Source organism: Xiphias gladius, chromosome 4 (genome assembly GCF_016859285.1).
Source record: "Xiphias gladius isolate SHS-SW01 ecotype Sanya breed wild chromosome 4, ASM1685928v1, whole genome shotgun sequence".
NCBI classification, from domain to species: domain Eukaryota; kingdom Metazoa; phylum Chordata; class Actinopteri; order Istiophoriformes; family Xiphiidae; genus Xiphias; species Xiphias gladius.
The window spans coordinates 22,583,948-22,603,947 of record NC_053403.1 but is presented as its reverse complement, the minus strand read 5'-3'; the positions used below and the strand labels follow the sequence as shown (position 1 = coordinate 22,603,947).

The following is a 20,000-nucleotide window of genomic DNA, read 5'->3' as shown; positions in this document are numbered from 1 at the left end:
GCAGAGTAATGAGCAGTGTATGGGACCTACACCAGAGAGGTTCTCATGTAAAATAGCTAGAACTGCTAGCGGAATCTCTGGCTTTAAACCACTCTCTGACATTAATAAGAAACCATTACGTACGATCATAACAGACAACACCACCGTGCTGGCTTATATCAACAGCCAGAGCGGCCTGCAGTCATATCCACTGCACAGGTTGGATCACACGCTGGTCATTTGGAGCAGCATTCTACTGGCCCTAATTTCCCCATACTGACGAGAGTGAAGTAGAGAGGCCTAACACTGATACTGGTCACCCCAATGTGGACAAAGAGCCATTGGATAGCAGAAATTGTCCCACTTCTGTTTAGCCAGCCATGGCCATGTCCACTACTGGAACCAAATTTCCCAGCCCAAGGGGTAGATATTTAATCCGGAACACTTCACCCTATGGACTTGGCCCATAAGCGCTCAAATCTAAATGCAGTGGGACTTTTCCAGACTGTCATCGGCACTCGGAAGCCCCGTCCACAAGATCTTTGAATGCAGGCAAGTGGCAGGGTGTTTGACGAGTTGTGTGAAAATCGCAAGTTATGTAATACCAGTGCTCAGTGATCGTGTTTCTAACTTTTCTTCAGGATCTGTTGGATAAAGGCAATGCTTTTTCCACTTTTAAACTGTATTTGACAGCTATTTCAGCCTGTCATGTGGGCTTGGCAGACAGTTTAGTGAGCCAGAACCCCCTGGCCTGCCATTTAATGAACAGAGCACACCAACTCTACCCAGTGTCTAAAACTCTTGGCTATTCATGGGCTTTATCTTTGGTGCTAGATGCAGTCTCCCAGCCACTGTTGGAAGCCCTGCATCAGGTGGACATGAAAACACTATCCTGTACATGCTTTTACTTGAAAGGACAAGAGCCCTGAGGAAGTCTGATCAGTTGTTTGTCTCCTGAGCTTAACCCTATCAAAGAGAGATGTGCAGATGGTCTTCCGGGCCTTTTGGTGCTGCTGAGCTTGCCAGTGCGTTCCTTCTTTTTAAGAATGTACCAAATTGTTGATTTGGCCACTCCTAAAGTTTCTGCTATCTATCGGATAGATTTGTTTTATTTTTTCAGCCTAATGATGGCCTCCTTCACTTGTATCGACACCTCTTTGGATTGCATATTGAGAGTGCTCATTAACAGCTATCAAATGCTAATTCAACTCTAATTCAACAGGCCACACCTGGCGATGAAACTGACCAATTGTTATTTGTCCAATTATTTTTGAACATGAGGGACTATGGCTCAACACGCCATGTACTGTTTTACATCATCATGAACCTTGCAAGGCCAATGCTGGCAGAGTCAACCGTTTGGGACTTTGGGACTCTATGTCATGACATTTATATTTTAAAAAAAAAGTTAACTCTCTCTTATCAGAGGTGGGCGGCCCACCTCCCCCAGCGCCCGTTCTTAAGTGGGAGTCTGTGAAACTGTGCTAATTTTCAAACACATACTGATAGAGACTCATTATTCAAAGGAGGTCACAATATTTTTTGTTAAACCTCTCTTCAGTATTTTTCAATTTGGTGCAATGGTTTAGATTTGTACTTTTGACAGCTGTAGAACGACCACCGGACTGCATTCTTCCCCTTCATACCCTCATTACAGCACACTGCTGTTTACATTTCCAATCAACATTTATCATGAGACTGCTATTCTAACTACATACATGGCACTGACAGCTCCGGCTTCAGGCATTACCGGGGCTGTAGCCAAGAGCTCAAATTTATATGGCTTATGACCACCATTGTTCACCACCTCACTACACCGCTGTCCGCTTCAGAGGATTTTGGAGGGGCAAAGACCTCCACCTCCAAAGAGCCCACTAACATAGGTGCCTTGAAGTTAATGAGCAATTCCTGCCTTACACATCCACACACCCCTCTCAGCCCCTTGCTCACTTTTTAGCATTTTTCAAAATGTTGTTGTGGTGGAGTTAGGTTCAGAGCTGGGGGTGAAGTTATACTTTAAATTCTCTTGCTTTTCATCATTAAGTGGCCACCCACCCATTTTCTTTGCATTGTTACTGACTCAAAATTTAAAAAGCATTTTCCCTTTTATGAACTTGGAATAAAAAATACACTGTCTTCCTGTCCCACATGCCAGGTACTGTCTGTGTTCAGGAAGGTGTTTGGGGAGGACTTTGAGCCTTACAGCGGCTCCAGACAGTTCCACATCACTCCACTCAACCTGCAGGTTAATCCAAACACCAAAACCTCATCCTGTTTTTCACCAGCAAATGTTTAAAACTGTGTGAACAAAGTTAAAGACTTCTTCTCCCGTGGATTGCCATTTTAGGTGGGCTTCTCGGTTCTGCAGCGCAGCGGCGGAGCCCCTGTGACCCTGGATCCCCCGTTGTCCATCACACACCAAGCCCTGCGGCCCCTGGAGTCCCTGATGAAGTGTGTGGAGATGGGCTGGATGACAATACTGGTTGGCCCCACAGCCAGTGGAAAGACCAGCTTGGTGAGACTGCTGGCTCTTCTGACAGGACACCGCCTCAGAGTTATGGCCATGAACAGCGCCATGGACACCACTGAGCTGCTGGGAGGCTTCGAACAGGTAACCAGCAACTCAGTTTTCTAGCTTGCCAAACCTCCTCTTCATTGTCTGATAACATTAGACCATACCGGTCTGCACTCTTTTTCTGCATTCCCAGGTGGATATCGTTCGACCCTGGCAACAAGTGCTGGAAAGTGTGGACTACATAGTTGCCATGGTAATAAGGCGGGGCTTGATGTCATTGGATGTCGGCATCCAGGACACCGAGTTTCTGCTGCAGACGTGGGGCCTGTTCTGCCACTGGCTGAAGGAGAAAGGGCTGCAAAAAACTGGGGGAATGGTCGACTCAGAGGCTCTGAACAAGCTGGAGGTCATCATCCTTCTCCTGCAGAAACTCAACACCAAGCTCAAAGTCTTCACTGGTAATGGCGAAGTACTGTTGGATAATTGGATGCTGTCTGATGAAGGGGAAAATTAGTTATAAGAATGAGAATAAGAAAGAATGAGAATGTGTTTCCATTGCTGTTAACATGCCTGTGCTTGTCCTCCAGATATGTCCAAGCTGCAGATGGACTTCACGCTACTTAAGGAACGTCTGGCCCAGCTGGAAGATGGCTGGACAAACGGAGGCTTTGAGTGGTTGGATGGTATGCTGGTCCAGGCCCTGCAGGCTGGTGATTGGCTGCTCATGGACAATGTTAACTTCTGCAGGTGAGGAAAGAAAAAAAAAAAAGTTTCTTAAAAGTGCACTGGTAACATCAGTTTGAAGGCCATGGTATAAAGTTACCAGCAAATGTCAACACTGGTCTGTTTAGACGCTAAATGTCGTGGTCCTTATTCTTCGGAATTAGCTAACAAAAAGCTCTCTGTCCTTAGCTTGTAAGTTACCGCCAACAGGCAAGTGTATTTACATTGTGCTCCTACTAGCTCTGCTGTCAGTCAAATGCGTACTCTGGCCCACCCAGTCAGAAGGATTGAAGCTAAACGAGAATTTCTGATAGTAGTGCAGTACCCTTTCAAAATGTGCCTGTCTGTAGGAGCTGATTGCTTGGCCTGCATTAATCCAGCATGCAGCTTTCTTTAGACCATCATCCAAACAACTTCACACTTGACACTGCTCTTCCTTTGGTCCTGAGCAATACACCTATCATGACATAGTTGTATCCCCTAGCAGTGTTAGAGTAAACACATCATTTGTGTCCAAAACCTCACGCAAACATTTTATGGCATCCATGAAGTCAAAGCCCCATTCAAAGTTTGTGTATAAACCCTACAGTATACAGTTTCGCAGTAGTGTGACTTTAGGTGATGTTGTTCCTTGGAGCAAGCAGTTACACTGCATCCAGAGTACGTATGACCAAGATGGGAGTTCGTCAAATGCAGTGCTGTTGCATCTCTTCCAGGGGTGGCTTTAAAACCAAAGCACAGTTGACCTTCTGGTATATTCACAATTCCATAAGCAAAATATCTGAAATGTGAATTTCCAACAGCCAACAGAAACTAAATAAAGGAGAAGACAAATCAAACATCATGTTAATACATAATGGAGAAATCATGTTACCGGCTTGGTCGGTCATTGTTCTTTGTAGATGAACTGATGTCACAACTTTGTATGTATCCAATTATATTGTATTAGAAGCTATAGCCCACATAACACTTTTGCATACATCACGTGTTGTCATTGGCGTGATATTTGTCAGGAAACATACTGTTGTGCTGATGTTGCCGCAGGGTTTAGAAACACAAGCACAGCAAGTAAATGTAAATCTACAATGTCACACTAATAGCACTCATAAACAGTATAGGCGACTTACAATACCAAGGAATCCTTTCCGGGTGGCAGTGTGTGTGGTCACTCGGTCTTGTTATTTACTGCGGGAGTTGGCTGTTCCACTCCACTGTGATAGTGTCTGGGTGACGTCATAGAAAGTGCCGTTGCAGTTGAGTTCTGTCTTTCTTAAAACCCTGGCATGTGCACCCTATAAATTGTTCAGGTTCTGCACTGGAACTACTAGTGTAGTTCTGCCTTTTTCTTCACGTAAGGTAACATGTCGTAAAGTGATGTTTGAAGCTTTCTCGAGAACCACTGATCCAAAAAACTTCGCGGTGGACACTGCATTTCCTTTGGCCCTCAGCTATACACCTGCGAAGTTTGAAGTTGATCTGGTTAGCGGTAGTTGAGAAAATCGACAGACAGTCAGATACAAAAATCACACACAAATCATACATACATACACACGCACATTTATACATACATACACATGCGCACAAACACATTCATGCACACAAACACACATTTACATACATGCATACAGTTACATAGATAGATATCCATAAATATGGTTTGTTCTACCTTTTAGTTATTTTTACAGTAAATTTGTAAAACTGTGATTTTTGACTTTAAGAAGGGATAAGAAAAACCTAAAGAAATCAATAGCCAAGCCTGAAGTGAAAACAGTTTTCAGTGGTCTAAATTTGAGGGTTTTTTTAGCTAATTGTGTATTATATGCTTAGTGCCTCAGTCCTGGATCGCCTCAATGCTCTGCTGGAGCCTGGTGGATCTCTCACTGTCAATGAACGTGGCGTCATAGACGGGAAGACCCCCCAAATCACCCCACATCCTAACTTCAGGTAGAATGAAAAATTAAAGCTAGTTTACTTTTTTTCAAAGTCATTAAATAAGACCATGCTTAGTGGATGTGTGGGGTGTACAGGTTGTTCCTGACTATGGACCCTGTGCATGGGGAGCTCTCCAGAGCCATGAGGAACAGAGGGGTGGAGGTTTACATCCCAGGGGAACATGAGGTGGTCTGCTGGGACAAACTGGACCTGAAGACCCTGCTTCACACTGCTGGGGTGACTGGGGACTGTGTGTGTGATCTGCTGATTGAAATACATAAAGGCATCAAATCTGCCATCTTGGGTAGGTACTGAACGAAAACAACAAATTAATACACCATTCAGCCACAATATTAAAACTGGTAACTGGTTTTGTGATCTGTATATACTGTCAGTCAGTCTGCACAGTAAAAAAACTGTAGAAAGTTAAAGGAAAAAAAAAAACCTCTGGCTTCTATCTTTCAGATTCCCCTACCTCATCCCTGGCCTCCCTTCTCCATGCTGCCACCCTGCTGTCCTGCCAGCTGCACAGAGGTGTGGATTTGCCCAGCGCCCTGCAGCATGCCTGCGGAGAGGCATACTCCCTCTGCCAGCGCACCACTGCCAGCCAAAAGGTATTAATGCCTCATTATCAATGCATCACCTACTAGCTTTTGAGCAAGTCTTGTTTTCTATATGTGTACACTCATTTACAGTTTATTAGGTACACCTTGGTAAAACTAGTGCAGTCTATTCAACAGTCCTGCGATAAATACTAACTTCATGACAGTTATAATGTTCAGTTTTTGTTGAAACTGTTTGAGAGAGGTGTTGATTCAACTGTATGATAATTTTGGAGGATGTAGTTTGTGGTGCTGTTGAACTGTATTAGATTATACAGAGAGGTTTTTTGTTATTTAGCCTACTGTCATTGATATAAATTAGGAGGACAAAATAATAGAAACATCTCTCTGCATAACGCAGTACAACTCAACAGCACCACAAACTGCAGCCGCCGAAATTACCATAAAGTTTAATCGACACATCTCTAGAAAAGTTTCAACAAAAACTGAACATTATAACCGTCATGAAGGGAGGATTTATTGCTGTAGCAGCGTATTAGGCTGCATTAGTTTCAGCAAGGTGTGCCTATTAAAGTGACAACTGAGTGTATATATACAGTATGCTGTCACTGGATCACTTTTTACAGAGATTTGACAAATTCCACCTCTACACTGATGACACAGAGCTATATGTCATCTTCCCATGTCTGCACAGACTATACACACTGTCAGCTCTACAAGTGTGCTGACATGTGCTAGAAAATCAAAATAGAGGCTTGTTTCGTAGAGAGGGTTTGCGAGGATATCTGTAGCTATCCACATTTTTATAATTTGTCTTTAATTATGCGGCCCCACACACCATTTTCTTTTTTAATTTTGATTTTTTGAGCCTGAGATCCCCAGGCAGGAGCAGTGGCAGTTGGTATCATGCGGAGGTCTGCCTTCCTGACAACAACTGCAAGCCTCTCGCAGGAGCAAACAGCTAAAGTAAAAACTGTCAGACATTGCCATGATCTACAAATAATGTAATAAATTAGGTCTAATATGTTCATTATCAATACAGGGGGGATACGCTGTGCTATTTTGAACTCCGACTTTCTTCATCTTCCTTCTGTTTACACAGCCATGGTACGGTACCCCTGTGAGACATATTTATCCATTAGCACAATATTAGCCATTGCTAATATTGCCAGCAGATGGCAACAACGTGACAAGAAGAGAATGGTCGATAACAAAATGGTATGGTAGGCTAAACTAGGCTATCCCGTAAACCAATTAGGAATTACAGCCATTTTTATACATGGTCCCTCGTTTTCATAGGCTCAAAAGTAATTGGACAAACCAACATAATTATAAATGTAAGCATTATTTTAATACTGCGATGAAAAATCCTTTACAGTCAATGACTGCCTTAAGTGTGGAACCCATGGACATCACAAAATGCTGAGATTCCTCCCTTGAGATTCTTTGCCAGGACTTCACTGCAGCCGCCTTCAGTTGCTGCTTGTTTTTTGGGTCTTTCTGCCTTCAGTTTTGCCTTCAGTAATGAAAAGAATGCTCAATTGGGTTGAGATCAGGTGACTGACTTAGCCATTGGAGAATATTCAATTTCTTTGCATTGAGAAGCTCTTGGGTTGCTTTCGTAGTATGTTATATTATCCATTATCCATTATCCATTATCCATATTATCCATCTGAAGCACTCTAGCTGCATTTGGCTGAATCTGAGCAGATAGTGTAACCCTATACACTTCAGAATTCATCCTGCTACTTCTATCAGCAGTTAAATCATCATTAAGCTCCAGTGACCCAGCTCCATTGGCAGCCATAAATGCCCATGCCATAACACTGCCTCCACAGTGTTTGACAGATGATGTGGTATGCTTTGGATCATGAGCCATTCCTTTCCTTCTCCATACTCTTCTCTTCCTATCATCTGGTACAAATTAATCTTGGTTTAATCTGTCCCAGGAATCAGTGATTGTGGTTCTCATTTTTCTTCAGGACCTGTTGGATAAAGGCAATGCTTTTTCCACTTTTAAACTGTATTTGACAGCTATTTCAGCCTGTCATGTGGGCTTGGCAGACAGTTTAGTGAGCCAGAACCCCCTGGCCTGCCATTTAATGAAAGGAGCTCGCCAACTCTGCCCAGTGTCTAAACCTCTTGGCTCTTCATGGGCTTTACCTTTGGTGCTAGATGCAGTCTCCCAGCCACTGTTGGAAGCCCTGCATCAGGTGGACATGAAAACACTATCCTGTACATACTTATCTTTGAAAGGACAAGGGCCCTGAGGAAGTCTGATCAGTTGTTTGTCTCCTGAGCTTAACCTTATCAAAGAGAGATGTGCAGATGGTCTTCCAGGCCTTTTGGTGCTGCCGAGCTTGCCAGTGCGTTCCTTCTTTTTTAAGAATGTACCAAATTGTTGATTTGGCCACTCCTAAAGTTTCTGTTATCTATCAGATAGGTTTGTTTTGTTTTTTCAGCCTAATCATGGCTTCCTTCATTTGCATCGACACCTCTTTGGACTGCATATTGAGAGTCCCCATGGACAGCTACCAAATGAAAATTCAACCCTTGGAATCAACTCCAGACTTTTTATCTGCTTAATTTGTCATGAAATAACGAGGGAACAGGCCACACTTGGCCATGCAACTGATTGCAATTTTCCAATTACTTTTGAGCCTCAGAAAATGAGGGACTATGTATAAAAATGGTTGTAATTCCTAAATGGTTAATGTAATATTTCTGTTAAACCCCTTGAATTAAAGCTGAAAGTCTACACTTCAATCACACCTTGATGGCTTGTTTCAAATCGACTGTTGTCTTGTACAACAGGCAAAATTAAAAAAAATTGTGTCAATGTTCAGATACTTGTGGATCTAACTGTATATGTAGGTGTAATTTTTTATTAAGGAGAATATGACAACCAAGTCAAGAAAATATTACATTACCTTACATTTACTAATTAGGCAGATGCTTTTATCCAAAGTGACCTATAAGCAAGGGACAACACTCAAGTTTCAGTACAGGAGGAGACTTTAGAGTAAGCACTAATTACTAAAAATGTTCAATAAAACAAAGTGCAACGACATCAGGTTTAGTGTTTCTAAAATCGGGAAAGAATGTACATTCAGCAAGTGTTGAATTTAAATGTTTAAATTTAAATTAACATTTTATTTTTTTTTCAAATGCAAGGATTGTTTCGTTTTCTAGAGGATTTTATTGCTTAGTGAGAAAAGAAAGGCAATGTTGGATTAAGTAGCCAAACTTAGCTGTTGTCTTTTCTGATTCAATTGCTGAGTAAATGTAACAGTCCTCTATAGTTGGTATCAAAGCTTAGTGCACAAAGCTTGACAACAACGTTTGTGTGTAAGCAGAAGCCCTCAGTGCCTGTAGCCCCAACCAGGTAAAAAAAAATCACCAGATGCCACTGGGCAGGGGTCTCCTAGCTGTTTCCAGGACGAACTATACATGGCTGTAATAATGGTGCATTCAGACCAAAATCCACCAGACAAAATTTGACAAGTGTGTGGCCAAAAGGAGGAGGTGACAGGAACTGGCGTCGGTAGGACTGTAAACATAACCTACTGGACCTATGCCAGACTAACAACAGCACTCCACAAAGTTGTAAGTAAAACAGCATTTAGTCAAACATTTCACAGTCATTAACTTCTGTCACTATCCTTACACTCACTACAGTCAAACAGCATCCCTTCTTATCTACTGCTTGTGATATTTCGTAATGCGGACAAGACAAGAATATAAAGAAACATTATTTTCTGAATGAGAGGTTAGTCCCACCCCTTCTCAAACTAGCTGGACATGGGGGAGCCAATTTTGTGGGTCAAAGTTCAATCAGATGGAAATCTGGCGAAGGAGGTGGGTCAATTCAGGACCAGGAGCAAATGTGTCTTGCCCTGTTTCACATAGACATGAATGGGAGGCGAATTTTGATCTGCACCCTGAGAAAGCTGGATACAGCGCCACCACTCAGTCTTGCAGACAATTTTTTTCCCAGTGGTCACTCACAGTATTGCAACAAAAAAAGCTGGCCCGGCCCAAAAAGCATTTTCCCCTTAACCATCATTATAAAAGGGACGTTTATAAAACTGTTGACAAGATACCTCAAACTGCAAACCATTTTTGTTTTTTACGCTCTATATTATTAATTTTTGAAAATATGGAAGTTTTATATGTGCAAAATGAAATCTAATGATCATTTTGATGAATAAACATTACTGCATACTTTACCCTCTAGCAAGCACAGCAGGTGATTGAGCAGCACTTGGCCATCCTTGACACAGAGGACTGGGGCAGCGGACTGCTGTGTGCTGGGGTTTGGCCTGATGGCTTTCCCTCCGCTCTCCTCTCCACGGAGGATTCCTGCTTCTCCACTGTTCTCCGAGATGGACAAGTCCTGTCATTTTGCCTGAACACCCTCAGCCTGCAGAGCAAACGGTGAGGATAGTAACAGCCATCACATGAGTCTGCAGTGGAAATTACAACACATCACTACTGATGTGACTTAGCCAATATAAAAAAAAAGATGAAGTTAAAATACTGAAAGCAGCTAAAGTGGCAGCTGAAACATAATTTCTGAAAAAAAGTTCAAATGTTAAATTGGAACTACTTGAAGTGGTTGAAATTGAAAACCGGGTTTCAGACCCAAAACACCCTTGTGGGGCATGTTGTTTAAGGTACTGGTGAGACAATGAAATATGATCCATGCAGTCCAGTTGGAGTAACAGATTAATGCATTTAAAGGCTTATCAGAAAACAAAACACTGCAGAATGGTTAATAATACTTAAAGAAAGGATTGTACAACTCTGGAAAGTTGTCACGGCAGTATTTCGTTGCAATGATTGTGAGGTAAACATAGTGTTAATTTGTCAGCTATTTTTAGATTTAGCATTTGTCTTAGTCCTGAGATCAAAAAACGTTATTTTTAGTCATATTTAGTCAACCTCACCATTTTCATTTTTAGTATTTTTTTTAGTCGACATTTAGACTTGTCTTAGTCAAAGAAAACCATGACCATTTTAGTCTAGTTTAAGTCAAGACTGAGAATGAGCATTTTAGTTAAACTTCAGTAAACTGTTTTCAAATAAGATTTCATTCAACTGATTTTAACAGGTAAGTCTGGAAAGATGCAACAACATTAGCAAATCCGGTGCAATCTAACTCTTGCAATATGATTCAATCAGAAAGCAACCAGAAAAAATAAAACCCTTCACAATCAAAAGTAACATTGTACAAAAGCCCTGCAATAAATTCTACCTTTGTAATGTTCAATTTTTTCAGGACTTTGCAAGAAAGGTGTTGATTATATTCTGTTATTTTGTAGGCCTTCAAGGTAGAGTTGTACTAGATTGTGTTATATAGTAAGTTCTTGTCATAGGTTGTACACCACCATTTAAATAAATTTGTAAAGAAAATATTTGAAACCACACAAAGCAATCTAAGCACTAGACAGCTAACTACTGCCCAACAGACTTTATTCAAGCCCGAAACAATCGTCTACATTTTAGCTGTGCATTTTAATAACCAGCAGAGGTCTCAAATAGACTATATTTAGCTATCACGGACACATTCAAAATCAACAAGATCTGAAATCTGTATGGCAACCAAGTTGTGTGTAATATGACATAAGTAACATTTTTAATACACCAAAACAAACAAACCTTTCTTCAGCAAAAGGTTGGCCAACATAGCTGACCAGGCTACTGACTTTCAGTGAGACTAGATCTCCAACTGCAAGCAATGCAGCAATGTCCCGTTGTTGATAACTGTTAATAGATAATGTTACACCACTGCCTTTAGTAATTGGCTCAATATGACTTTTAAAGTAAAGTAACGTTATTAAACATCTAAATGTTATGTTACCTCAATTTCTGTGTGGTGTGCCTTAAGGCCTCTCTTCAGGTTTGTGGTTTTCTTCCCAGTGATTTTGTAGCTGCAGGGCGTATCTCCTGACAATAAGTTACTACACACTCACTTTTTCCCTCAGCAGCATTACATTTGAAGTGGGTCCAAATGTCAACCCGTTTTGTTGCCGTCATGTTCTTTTTAACTTCACTGTATGTTATCCGATCGCCATAACCTGGTCCAATCTAGCACTGTTGGCAGTGCGTACATGGCTGCGCTTGTGCGCTGCTGGTGTGCAGAATCACCAGAAAGATTATTCGAGTGCGCAGGAAGAGAAATGTGAAGTGCAACCATTCAAAGGAGGACATTTAGCTTAAGTCATTGTTTGAAAGAAATGGTCTATGTAATTTTGTCTCCTCTTCTTTTGTCAACTAAAATAGAGATATTTTGATAAAGTTTTTATTTTTCAAACTACATTTTATTCTCATCTTTTCAACGATATTGCATGCTGATATAGTCACAGTTAGTGCTTATGACATTGTTGCTGTCTCTTTATCGTTTTGTTTTAGTCTTGTAAAAGAAGATCGTTGATGGAAATATTTAGTTGTAGTTTTCCTTGATGAAATTAACACTAGGTAAATGGTAGAAATACAGTATTAATGTTAAAAAAGTAATCTACCAGGAATTGTGATCTTGCAATTGTTTGGTTGAACAACACAGTACTTTGCTGGATGAACCTTTGTTACATTGCAAATTAAGCCAGGCTCAGCTATTTTGCCGGATAGCCTTGCTGCACAGATGTTTTGGCTCCACTCAAATGAATAAGAGGGCTGCGTTTTTTGTCGGAGGGCTACGGTCGGTCTGAATGCAGCCTAAGTGCTGAGTGAAGTCAAGGTAGCAGTTAAAGTGAAACTGCTTGTCTTGAGGTTTTGGTGTCAGTTCAAGTATTTAAACTGAAAGAGGATGTCAGTTGAAGTGTCTGCTGACGTTGTAGCACTAAAAGCAGGTGGAGTAAATTGTGTAGGAACAGTAGAAAATTTTCACAGTGAGGGGAAGTGAAGAAATTTTTGTTCTAAGAGACCTGAGAGGGTCAGTCTAATTGTAAATACTGAAAGGAGTTGAGGTGTGATTTTAAGTGTAATTACTGAAAGGGAAAGGCCTAACCAACACCGGTATGGAAAAAGTCATCAAGTCTATTACTATGTTTGCACAGGAATCGTCCACTGAGTTTGAGTGACCTGCAGAAGGCGTTGCAGAGCAGTGGTGTCCATGAAGGCCTGGTGTTCTCTGAAGGAGTGGTGGATCTGGAGGAAGGAGATGCTCTGAGGCTGATCCCTACAGCAGTCAGACTACTCACAGAGAGAGCCTCTCATGGAGACTGGATCCTCCGCAGCAGCTGGCTCTCACACCTGGGAAAGAGCTACAAATATGCTCCTGGTTTGTTACTCCGCACACAGCCCCCCAACATTTTAGACTTAGAAATACAGTGGTTTTATACTCAAAACAAGGTATTCATGTGCAATGACTATATTTTTTTGGCAAGAATTCAATTTACATTTTTGCCAAAATGCAGTGAGAGATATAGGAATCACAGGTCCATGACTTGTCAGTTCAGAGGGATTTATTCATTTATTACAGGCCATATTTTAACTACACTACACTGCAGAAATTAAAAATGTGACTTTTCTTAGTCATGTTTGTCCAGCACCATCCAGTACTTTGGATCCTAAAACTATGCCATTCTTGACTATTCCAGATTCAGCGCTGGTCCAGGTGGAGGCAGGAAACAGGGCTCTCAAGGCTGTGTTTGGTAGCAAACTCGCTGCTAAGGGCAAGTCACTAGCAGAGTTGCTCCAGCCACACAGCATAGGTAAACTTTGTGTAAATTATCTTGTTCTTCCATCAAAGTTTTTTTTTTTTTTTTTTGTTCTTTAAAACTAACTTAAGAAGCTATCAAGGTGGTGACTCATTGCAACTTTAGTTTTAAGGAAAACTCTCTCACTCATGTATAGAGGATGATTATGGAGGTTAGCTGTAAAAGTTCTGAGAATAATTTCAGTGTAAAGAACAAGGAAGTCATTTTGATACTTAAGTCAGAATTTTAAAAAAGTTTAAATTTTAGAAATAAATTGCATTTTTTCAAAAAAAAAAAAATTAATTTTAAGTAAAAAAAAAAAAAAGTCAAATATTATTTTACTTTTTCCCTTCAACATTCTTGCTATCAAACAACCAGGTTTACATTTAGGTGATTTTAGGCCATCTGTGGTGGGAAACTAACTTAGCAAAAATAAGTTTAGTAGAATATAATTACTTTCCACTAGGTAAAAAGTCGACTTTCAGTCATTCGATAAATGTTAAAAGATATTAAGAATTTTCTGAAGAAAATTTAGCTAGGGCTATTATTAAAACATAAAGTTTTAGTAAGTTTTAGCATGTGGAGTCTTTGGAGCTTTTCAAATCCCTTTGTAGGACTGTATTAGCTGAATCTGAAGAAATTAAAGGAAACCGAGTCTTACCTGAAAGTGTATAACTTAAGTTAATTGGCAGTTGAAACAAAGTTAAAATGATAGTCAAAATATAAGAACTCAAGTTGAAATACTTGTTGAGATGAAATTCAGTTGAAGTTCAAGCACTAAAAGGAGTTGAAATGTCATTTGAAGTTTAGGCGATCATTTTAGCTGGAAATGTCAGTTGAAGTAGATGTCTTAAATGGGGTTAGTGTAAGTTCAAATTTATAAACTGAGAGAAGATATCACTTGAAATGTCAGATGAAGTGTAAGCACTGAAAGTGGATGAGTAAATTGGGGGAGTGAAAATAACTCAAGGCTTTTTTTGTTCAAAGGTGAAGACTTGAGACCTGAAAAGGTTTACAGTTACAGTCTTGAGTGTAAGCACTGAAAGTAGTTGATGTGTCATTTTAAGTGTATGTAATGAAGGTAGTTAAACAGTAGACAATAAAAGCTGTGGAACTGTCAGTTCTGTCATTTAAGCACTAAAAACAATCAATTGTCATTTAAGCATTGAAAGCAGCGCTGATTTCAGTTCCAGTGTAATCACTGAGTTAAAGAAACTCAGGTAAAGAGTATGAAAGTAGTATAGGTGTTAACATTTAGGTTCCAAAAGAAGTTGAAATGTAAACTGAGGCATAAGCAATGATAGCTGTTTAAATTTAAGTTGAAGTGGAAGTGCTGGCAATAGTTGAAGTCAGTCCACCAGACTTACAGGACATTTAAGGCCATCTGTACGTAACAGTAATCTAGCAAAAACATGTTTACTAAAATATAACCATCTACCACTAGGAATAAAGAGCATATTGGATAAAAAAAGGGTTAAAAGATGTTGAGAATTCCTGTCTTTGTCTATCACCAAGTTAGTAATCATTGTGTGTTATGTTCCAGATGAATACAGGATTCTGGTGGACATGCGCTGGAACAAACAATATCTGGATATTTTAGCCAATAAATGTAACTTTGAGGACGAGGAAAGATACATGGAGTTTCTGGAGGCACTGAACACAGTTGCCAACAGGTAACAGATCAACTTTATGTTGCTTCATCAAAAAAAGATTCTAAAATTCTGTTTTCACTTTGTCATTATGGGGTATTAAGCATAGATTGTTGAGGGAAATATTCATTTAAACAATTTTAGCATAAGGCCTGCAACATAAAATATGAAAAAAGTGAAGAGGTCTGAATACTTTTTGAATTAACTGTATGTACAAATGCTACATCTGTCATTTCGGTAGTTCTGATATTTGTTCTGAAGTAAAGTAATCTTGTTCAAAATGTTTGATCCGTAAAGTAGAAGATAGCGAATGTTCTGAAATTAAAGTGTTCTAAAGGTTTACAGTGCTAATGATTTGTGTGTGTGTTTGTTAGGATTGTTCTGATGATGGACAGAGAGGAGAGGTCTGTCATCTGCACCTGTGCTATCAACCTGTCTGCTCAGAACTGTGCGCTGAGGATTGCCACAGCCTTCAGCAAAGGTATGCACAGGACACTTTTGGTATCTATGAACTAATGCAGTAGCGCAATTCCTGAGACCTGACACCCACCTTCATAACTGAGTTACTGTGACAGAGTAACTAATTTAAACAAAATCCAAACATCTACTAACTGAGCTACACAGGACCATTAGTGAATTTAGCATGGTGTGTAACTCAGAATGACCTTACGTTTTTCGTCCCTTCACAGGGACTGTGGATATTGGTCAACTACCCCATCCAGTGCTGATGCACCTCCAGAACTTCTTTGACCTGTGGAACTCATTCACCCTGCAGGCTGTGCAGAGTGGACAGCCCTACATCTCAGACCACATAATGTTTGAGGTGAGCAGTACTGCTTTATCAGAGTCACTTTACATCCATTTTTCCTGGGATGACTTTATGAAAATATTATAACTGCTACGTTACTGCTGCTTCTGCTATGCTGTTGCTGCTAACTTCAACTCCTTCTGTCACTGCTGCTGCTACTACCAATGCTGTTATTACTGCTACTGCTACAGGTACTACTGCTAGCTGCTATTGCTACTACCACAAATACTACTGCTGCTACCACTTGCTAGATTGTGGTACTACTACCACTGCTACACCTACTGCTGCAGCTGTTGTTGCTACTTCTACTACTGCTATCTACTGCTACTACTACTGCTGATGTTACTGCTGCTAATACTGTTGCTGCTAATGCTACTACTACTGCTACTACTATTATTACTGCTAGCTGTTACTAATAATATTATTTATACTACTTCTGTCTGCTGTTACTAGCACTGCTGCATTTACTACTACTTTTATTGCTAGGTGCTATTGCTACTAGTGATACTGTTACTGCTGCTGCTAGTACATCTACTGCTATTATTTCTACTACTACTATTGCTTCTACTACTACTATTACTATTATTATTACTACTGTTGCTGGTTGTTGATGGTATTGCTACTTCTGCTAGCTAATGATGCTGCTGCTACTGCTCTTACTAACGCTACTACAATTACTGGCTGCTATCGTTACTGCTACTACTACTATTACTTATGTACACTACTTTTACCTGCTGCTACTACTACTAGCGGCTATTGCTACTAATACTGCTACTGTTAGTGTTGCTGCTTCTACTGCTACTTCTAGTACTCTTATTGCTGCTACTTTAGGTTGCTAAAACTAATATTGCTGCTTCTACTGTTGCCACAGCTAGCTGGTATTATTACTGTTACTACTACTGTTACTATTGATACTGTTTCTGACAGTACTGCTTCTACTGCCACTACTACTAAAACAGCAATGCCAATAATATTCTTAATACATTAAAAAAACATTGTATAACTCTACTACTGCTACTTCTATTGTGACCTGTACTGTACTTCCTCCTCTACTTCTACTCCTACAGTATTATTATAATTACTTTTGCTTTGTATCTTTGCTAGCTAGATATTTAAAAATAAATAGAAATGGTTAGTCATTACAGGAAGAGCGGAATGAAATGGAATATGGTAAGATAATTTAAAAGACACCTTGAACTTTAAAATTACTACAAAATCATGAAGTAAGAACAAGTCCTCAGAGGTTACACAGTGATCTTATAAAATACGGGCTTTGCTACTGTTTCCTCACTTATGGTACTCTACCTTTGGTGCGTTTAGATCCTGCAGTTGCTGCAGTGGCTTGATCGTTTCTGGGATGTCTGCAGCACACTGCCAGCTGACTCTCAGGGCATCTCTGTGCTGTCTCTTCACTGGCAGTGGGTGCAGAAACACCTCATTCTCAGGCTTCCACAGCTGCTGCTAGGAGACACTGACGCCACATTTGAGTAAATATATTTGTTATATATAATGTAGTACAATTGTGTTGCAGGAATTTTATTTGTCGGTGTCTACAATTAATGTATTTCTGCTTAACACTTATTAACACTTGTAATGACTGTGCTGTGTCCAGAGGTCACCAGGAGCTGCAGGTGGTCACCGCAGCCATCCAGACTGTTCTGTCCATCCCGGTGTCTGTGGCCACAGCACTGAAAGGCATCCAGAAAACTCTGGGGAAAGCTCTGCCATTCAAGGTGGGGAAAGACTCCATCAACTTTACTTTCTTGTCAGAGAAAGTCTTTGCATATATTCATTCAACATCAGTTTTTGTAATGTTTACTGCCTTTCTTATGGTACTTTCTGTCCTGTCTAATATGGTTGTCCAACCGAAAAGAAGAAAGTAAAGCCAGTTTAGTATAATGTCCTTGATTCACAACTTATCAGAATTACGTCACAAACCATATCAATCTTTTTCTCCAGTTGGAGTCAGTGGGTAAATGTGCGTCTCGTCTGCGGCTCCTGAGTAAAGCCTTTGATGTGAGCGATCTGAAGCTGGATGGCACCACTGGTCCTTGGAGGCAGGAGCTGGTCCGACTTCAGGGTGCTGGGCTCAGGCTGGACATCAAAGAGAGTCTGCTGGAAGCCTGGGGCCTTGTTCTGCTGGCAAACAACCAACTGGATCCACAGAAGTCTGGTGAGCTTGTGTCAGAGACAGATCTGTGTACCTCTCTCACCATGCAAGGTCTGAGAATGGTGATGTTGGTTAGTTGGTTGACAGATTTGTCTAACTTGAGTTCAACACAAAACATCTCAACAGTTGCTTTTATTTTGCCACAAATTCTGTATGGATAGCCCCCTATTGATTGTCATACATTGACTGTTGTCTAGCACCATCATCAGGTCAAAATTTCCCTTTTGTTCCAAGTGTAGCACTTGTGTCACTGTAAAAAAGAGAACAACACTCACTGAGCACTTTATTAGGAATGCAACCGGTTCATTATTAGGTGTTCATCTGCATTTGTCTCCAAGTTCTAATCACAAAAATGATCCCTAAGAATGAAAAAAAGAACTTCACATTGCACAGTTTCAAGTCCTACTGAAGAGGACTCAAGAAGAAATTTTTTTTCACTGTCAATATATGTATTAGTGGACCTTTAAAAAATGTCAACAACAAAGGATGTTCACCTGGACAGGGACCTGCATAAAGATGCTGAAACAACTGTAGGAGAGTGAGAATGTTCATAATAACTACTGTAAAGGTTGTCATGTCAAAAATACATTTTTCAGTAGCATCTAAAAAAAATTGTTGAATCTCGATAATGTCATAGTGTACATCACACTGTTACAGTGAACTGAATATTCATTTTATATTAAGTTTTATTTTATCTTTTTATTTTAGTTAATTTCAATAACATATTTTAACCCCAGATTTCCAGATTTTCCACCTGTAGAGAAAGGCATAACAACTATGCATGACCCGTTTGACAGGTCTGGACGATTCATGAGTTATGTTCATACCTAAGATTAAATTATACATACAAGAAAATAGGTGAATTTGATGAATCATACATGCCAATTGAGAAAAAAATTGTTCTTACAAGTGCTTCCTGCATGAGATTCTCACTGTTTTTCTATGACAGATGGTAAAAACTAGAGCCACAGTGTTGAGTCCATCCTTCACATCATCAGGACTCGTGCATTCGTTTAGTGAAGTATGCAGGATGCAAAAAGTTAAATTCACATCTATTTATTAGTCTGAGTGTCTACTCTCTCCCTGGTCCAGCAGATATCAGGTTTAAACATTGTAAATAACTTTGTCGGTATGGTCATCTTCTTATTGGCTGAGACCTCCGTCACTCCTCAGGTATGTGCCTCCCTCGTATGGACATTTCACTCTGGACATGATTGACTCTCCCCATTTAACGACTTATCTGTAGAAAAAGAGGTAATAAAAGACAAGACACTAAACAGCATCCAAGGACAGTTTCTCAAACTGTCATGCCACCTCCATATAAGGGGTTGTTTGTCACATATAGACAACCATATATCTTTGGGTGCATTCCTTGCAGAATAACACCTCTGTTTAGTACCAGCACCTGAGTTTAATAAGCACCACAAGCCACTTTCTTTTAGTCTCATAACAAAATAATATATCAAAACACATAAAAATAACCCTTCAATAGTCAGACTCAAGTCTGTCCATTTCCATGAAAATTGCCTCTCATGCTCACATCAGGAAAAATCCTTGCACCGCCTTCAAAAAGAAAATTTACATCTTTCATCCCCCTACATAAATTTTGATCATATTGATTGTTCTGAACGGCACATTCACAGTGTTGTCTGTATGGGATGTTCGTGGAGCACTGAACTTTTTTGTCTTATTTAAGCTCTAAGAGAACACTTATGATATATGCAGGTTCAGTATGTTAATTAATGCAAATCCCTTAACATGTTTTCCCATCAGGAGTGTTGGAGAGGTTAGTGTCGAGTGTAGAACAGCAGCAGCGTCAGATGATCTCCAGAGGTCTGGTAGAGGGCTACTCTATATCTGAGGGTGAGGATCCAGTAGACAGAGTCCACCTGGCCAGAGAGGAGCTGCAGCAGCTCAGTCGCAGAGCCCAGCTCTGGCCCTTGATGGAAGAGCTAGCTGTA

General features: G+C 40.3%; 1 protein-coding gene across 5 annotated transcripts in view; it reads left to right on the top strand.

Annotated features, from left to right (window-relative positions):
- Positions 1–20,000, top strand: part of mdn1 (midasin AAA ATPase 1) — a 112,220-nt gene that overhangs the window by 50,757 nt on the left and 41,463 nt on the right. For 2 of the 5 annotated variants that reach the window (XM_040124778.1, XM_040124776.1), the window contains exons 41-57: positions 2,135–2,224; positions 2,327–2,590; positions 2,688–2,952; positions 3,082–3,241; positions 5,045–5,161; positions 5,245–5,453; positions 5,615–5,763; positions 9,950–10,149; positions 12,771–12,994; positions 13,314–13,427; positions 14,956–15,085; positions 15,436–15,542; positions 15,751–15,884; positions 17,190–17,356; positions 17,482–17,602; positions 17,829–18,042; positions 19,813–20,000. The exon at positions 19,813–20,000 is cut by the window's right edge and continues 53 nt beyond it. In XM_040124778.1, the coding sequence (XP_039980712.1) occupies positions 2,135–2,224; positions 2,327–2,590; positions 2,688–2,952; positions 3,082–3,241; positions 5,045–5,161; positions 5,245–5,453; positions 5,615–5,763; positions 9,950–10,149; positions 12,771–12,994; positions 13,314–13,427; positions 14,956–15,085; positions 15,436–15,542; positions 15,751–15,884; positions 17,190–17,356; positions 17,482–17,602; positions 17,829–18,042; positions 19,813–20,000 (2,853 nt within the window). Of the gene's footprint in view, positions 1–2,134; positions 2,225–2,326; positions 2,591–2,651; positions 2,953–3,081; positions 3,242–5,044; positions 5,162–5,244; positions 5,454–5,614; positions 5,764–9,949; positions 10,150–12,770; positions 12,995–13,313; positions 13,428–14,955; positions 15,086–15,435; positions 15,543–15,750; positions 15,885–17,189; positions 17,357–17,481; positions 17,603–17,828; positions 18,043–19,812 lie in introns of all 5 variants that reach the window. The other 3 variants (XM_040124775.1, XM_040124774.1, XM_040124777.1) reach the window with 2 other exon arrangements.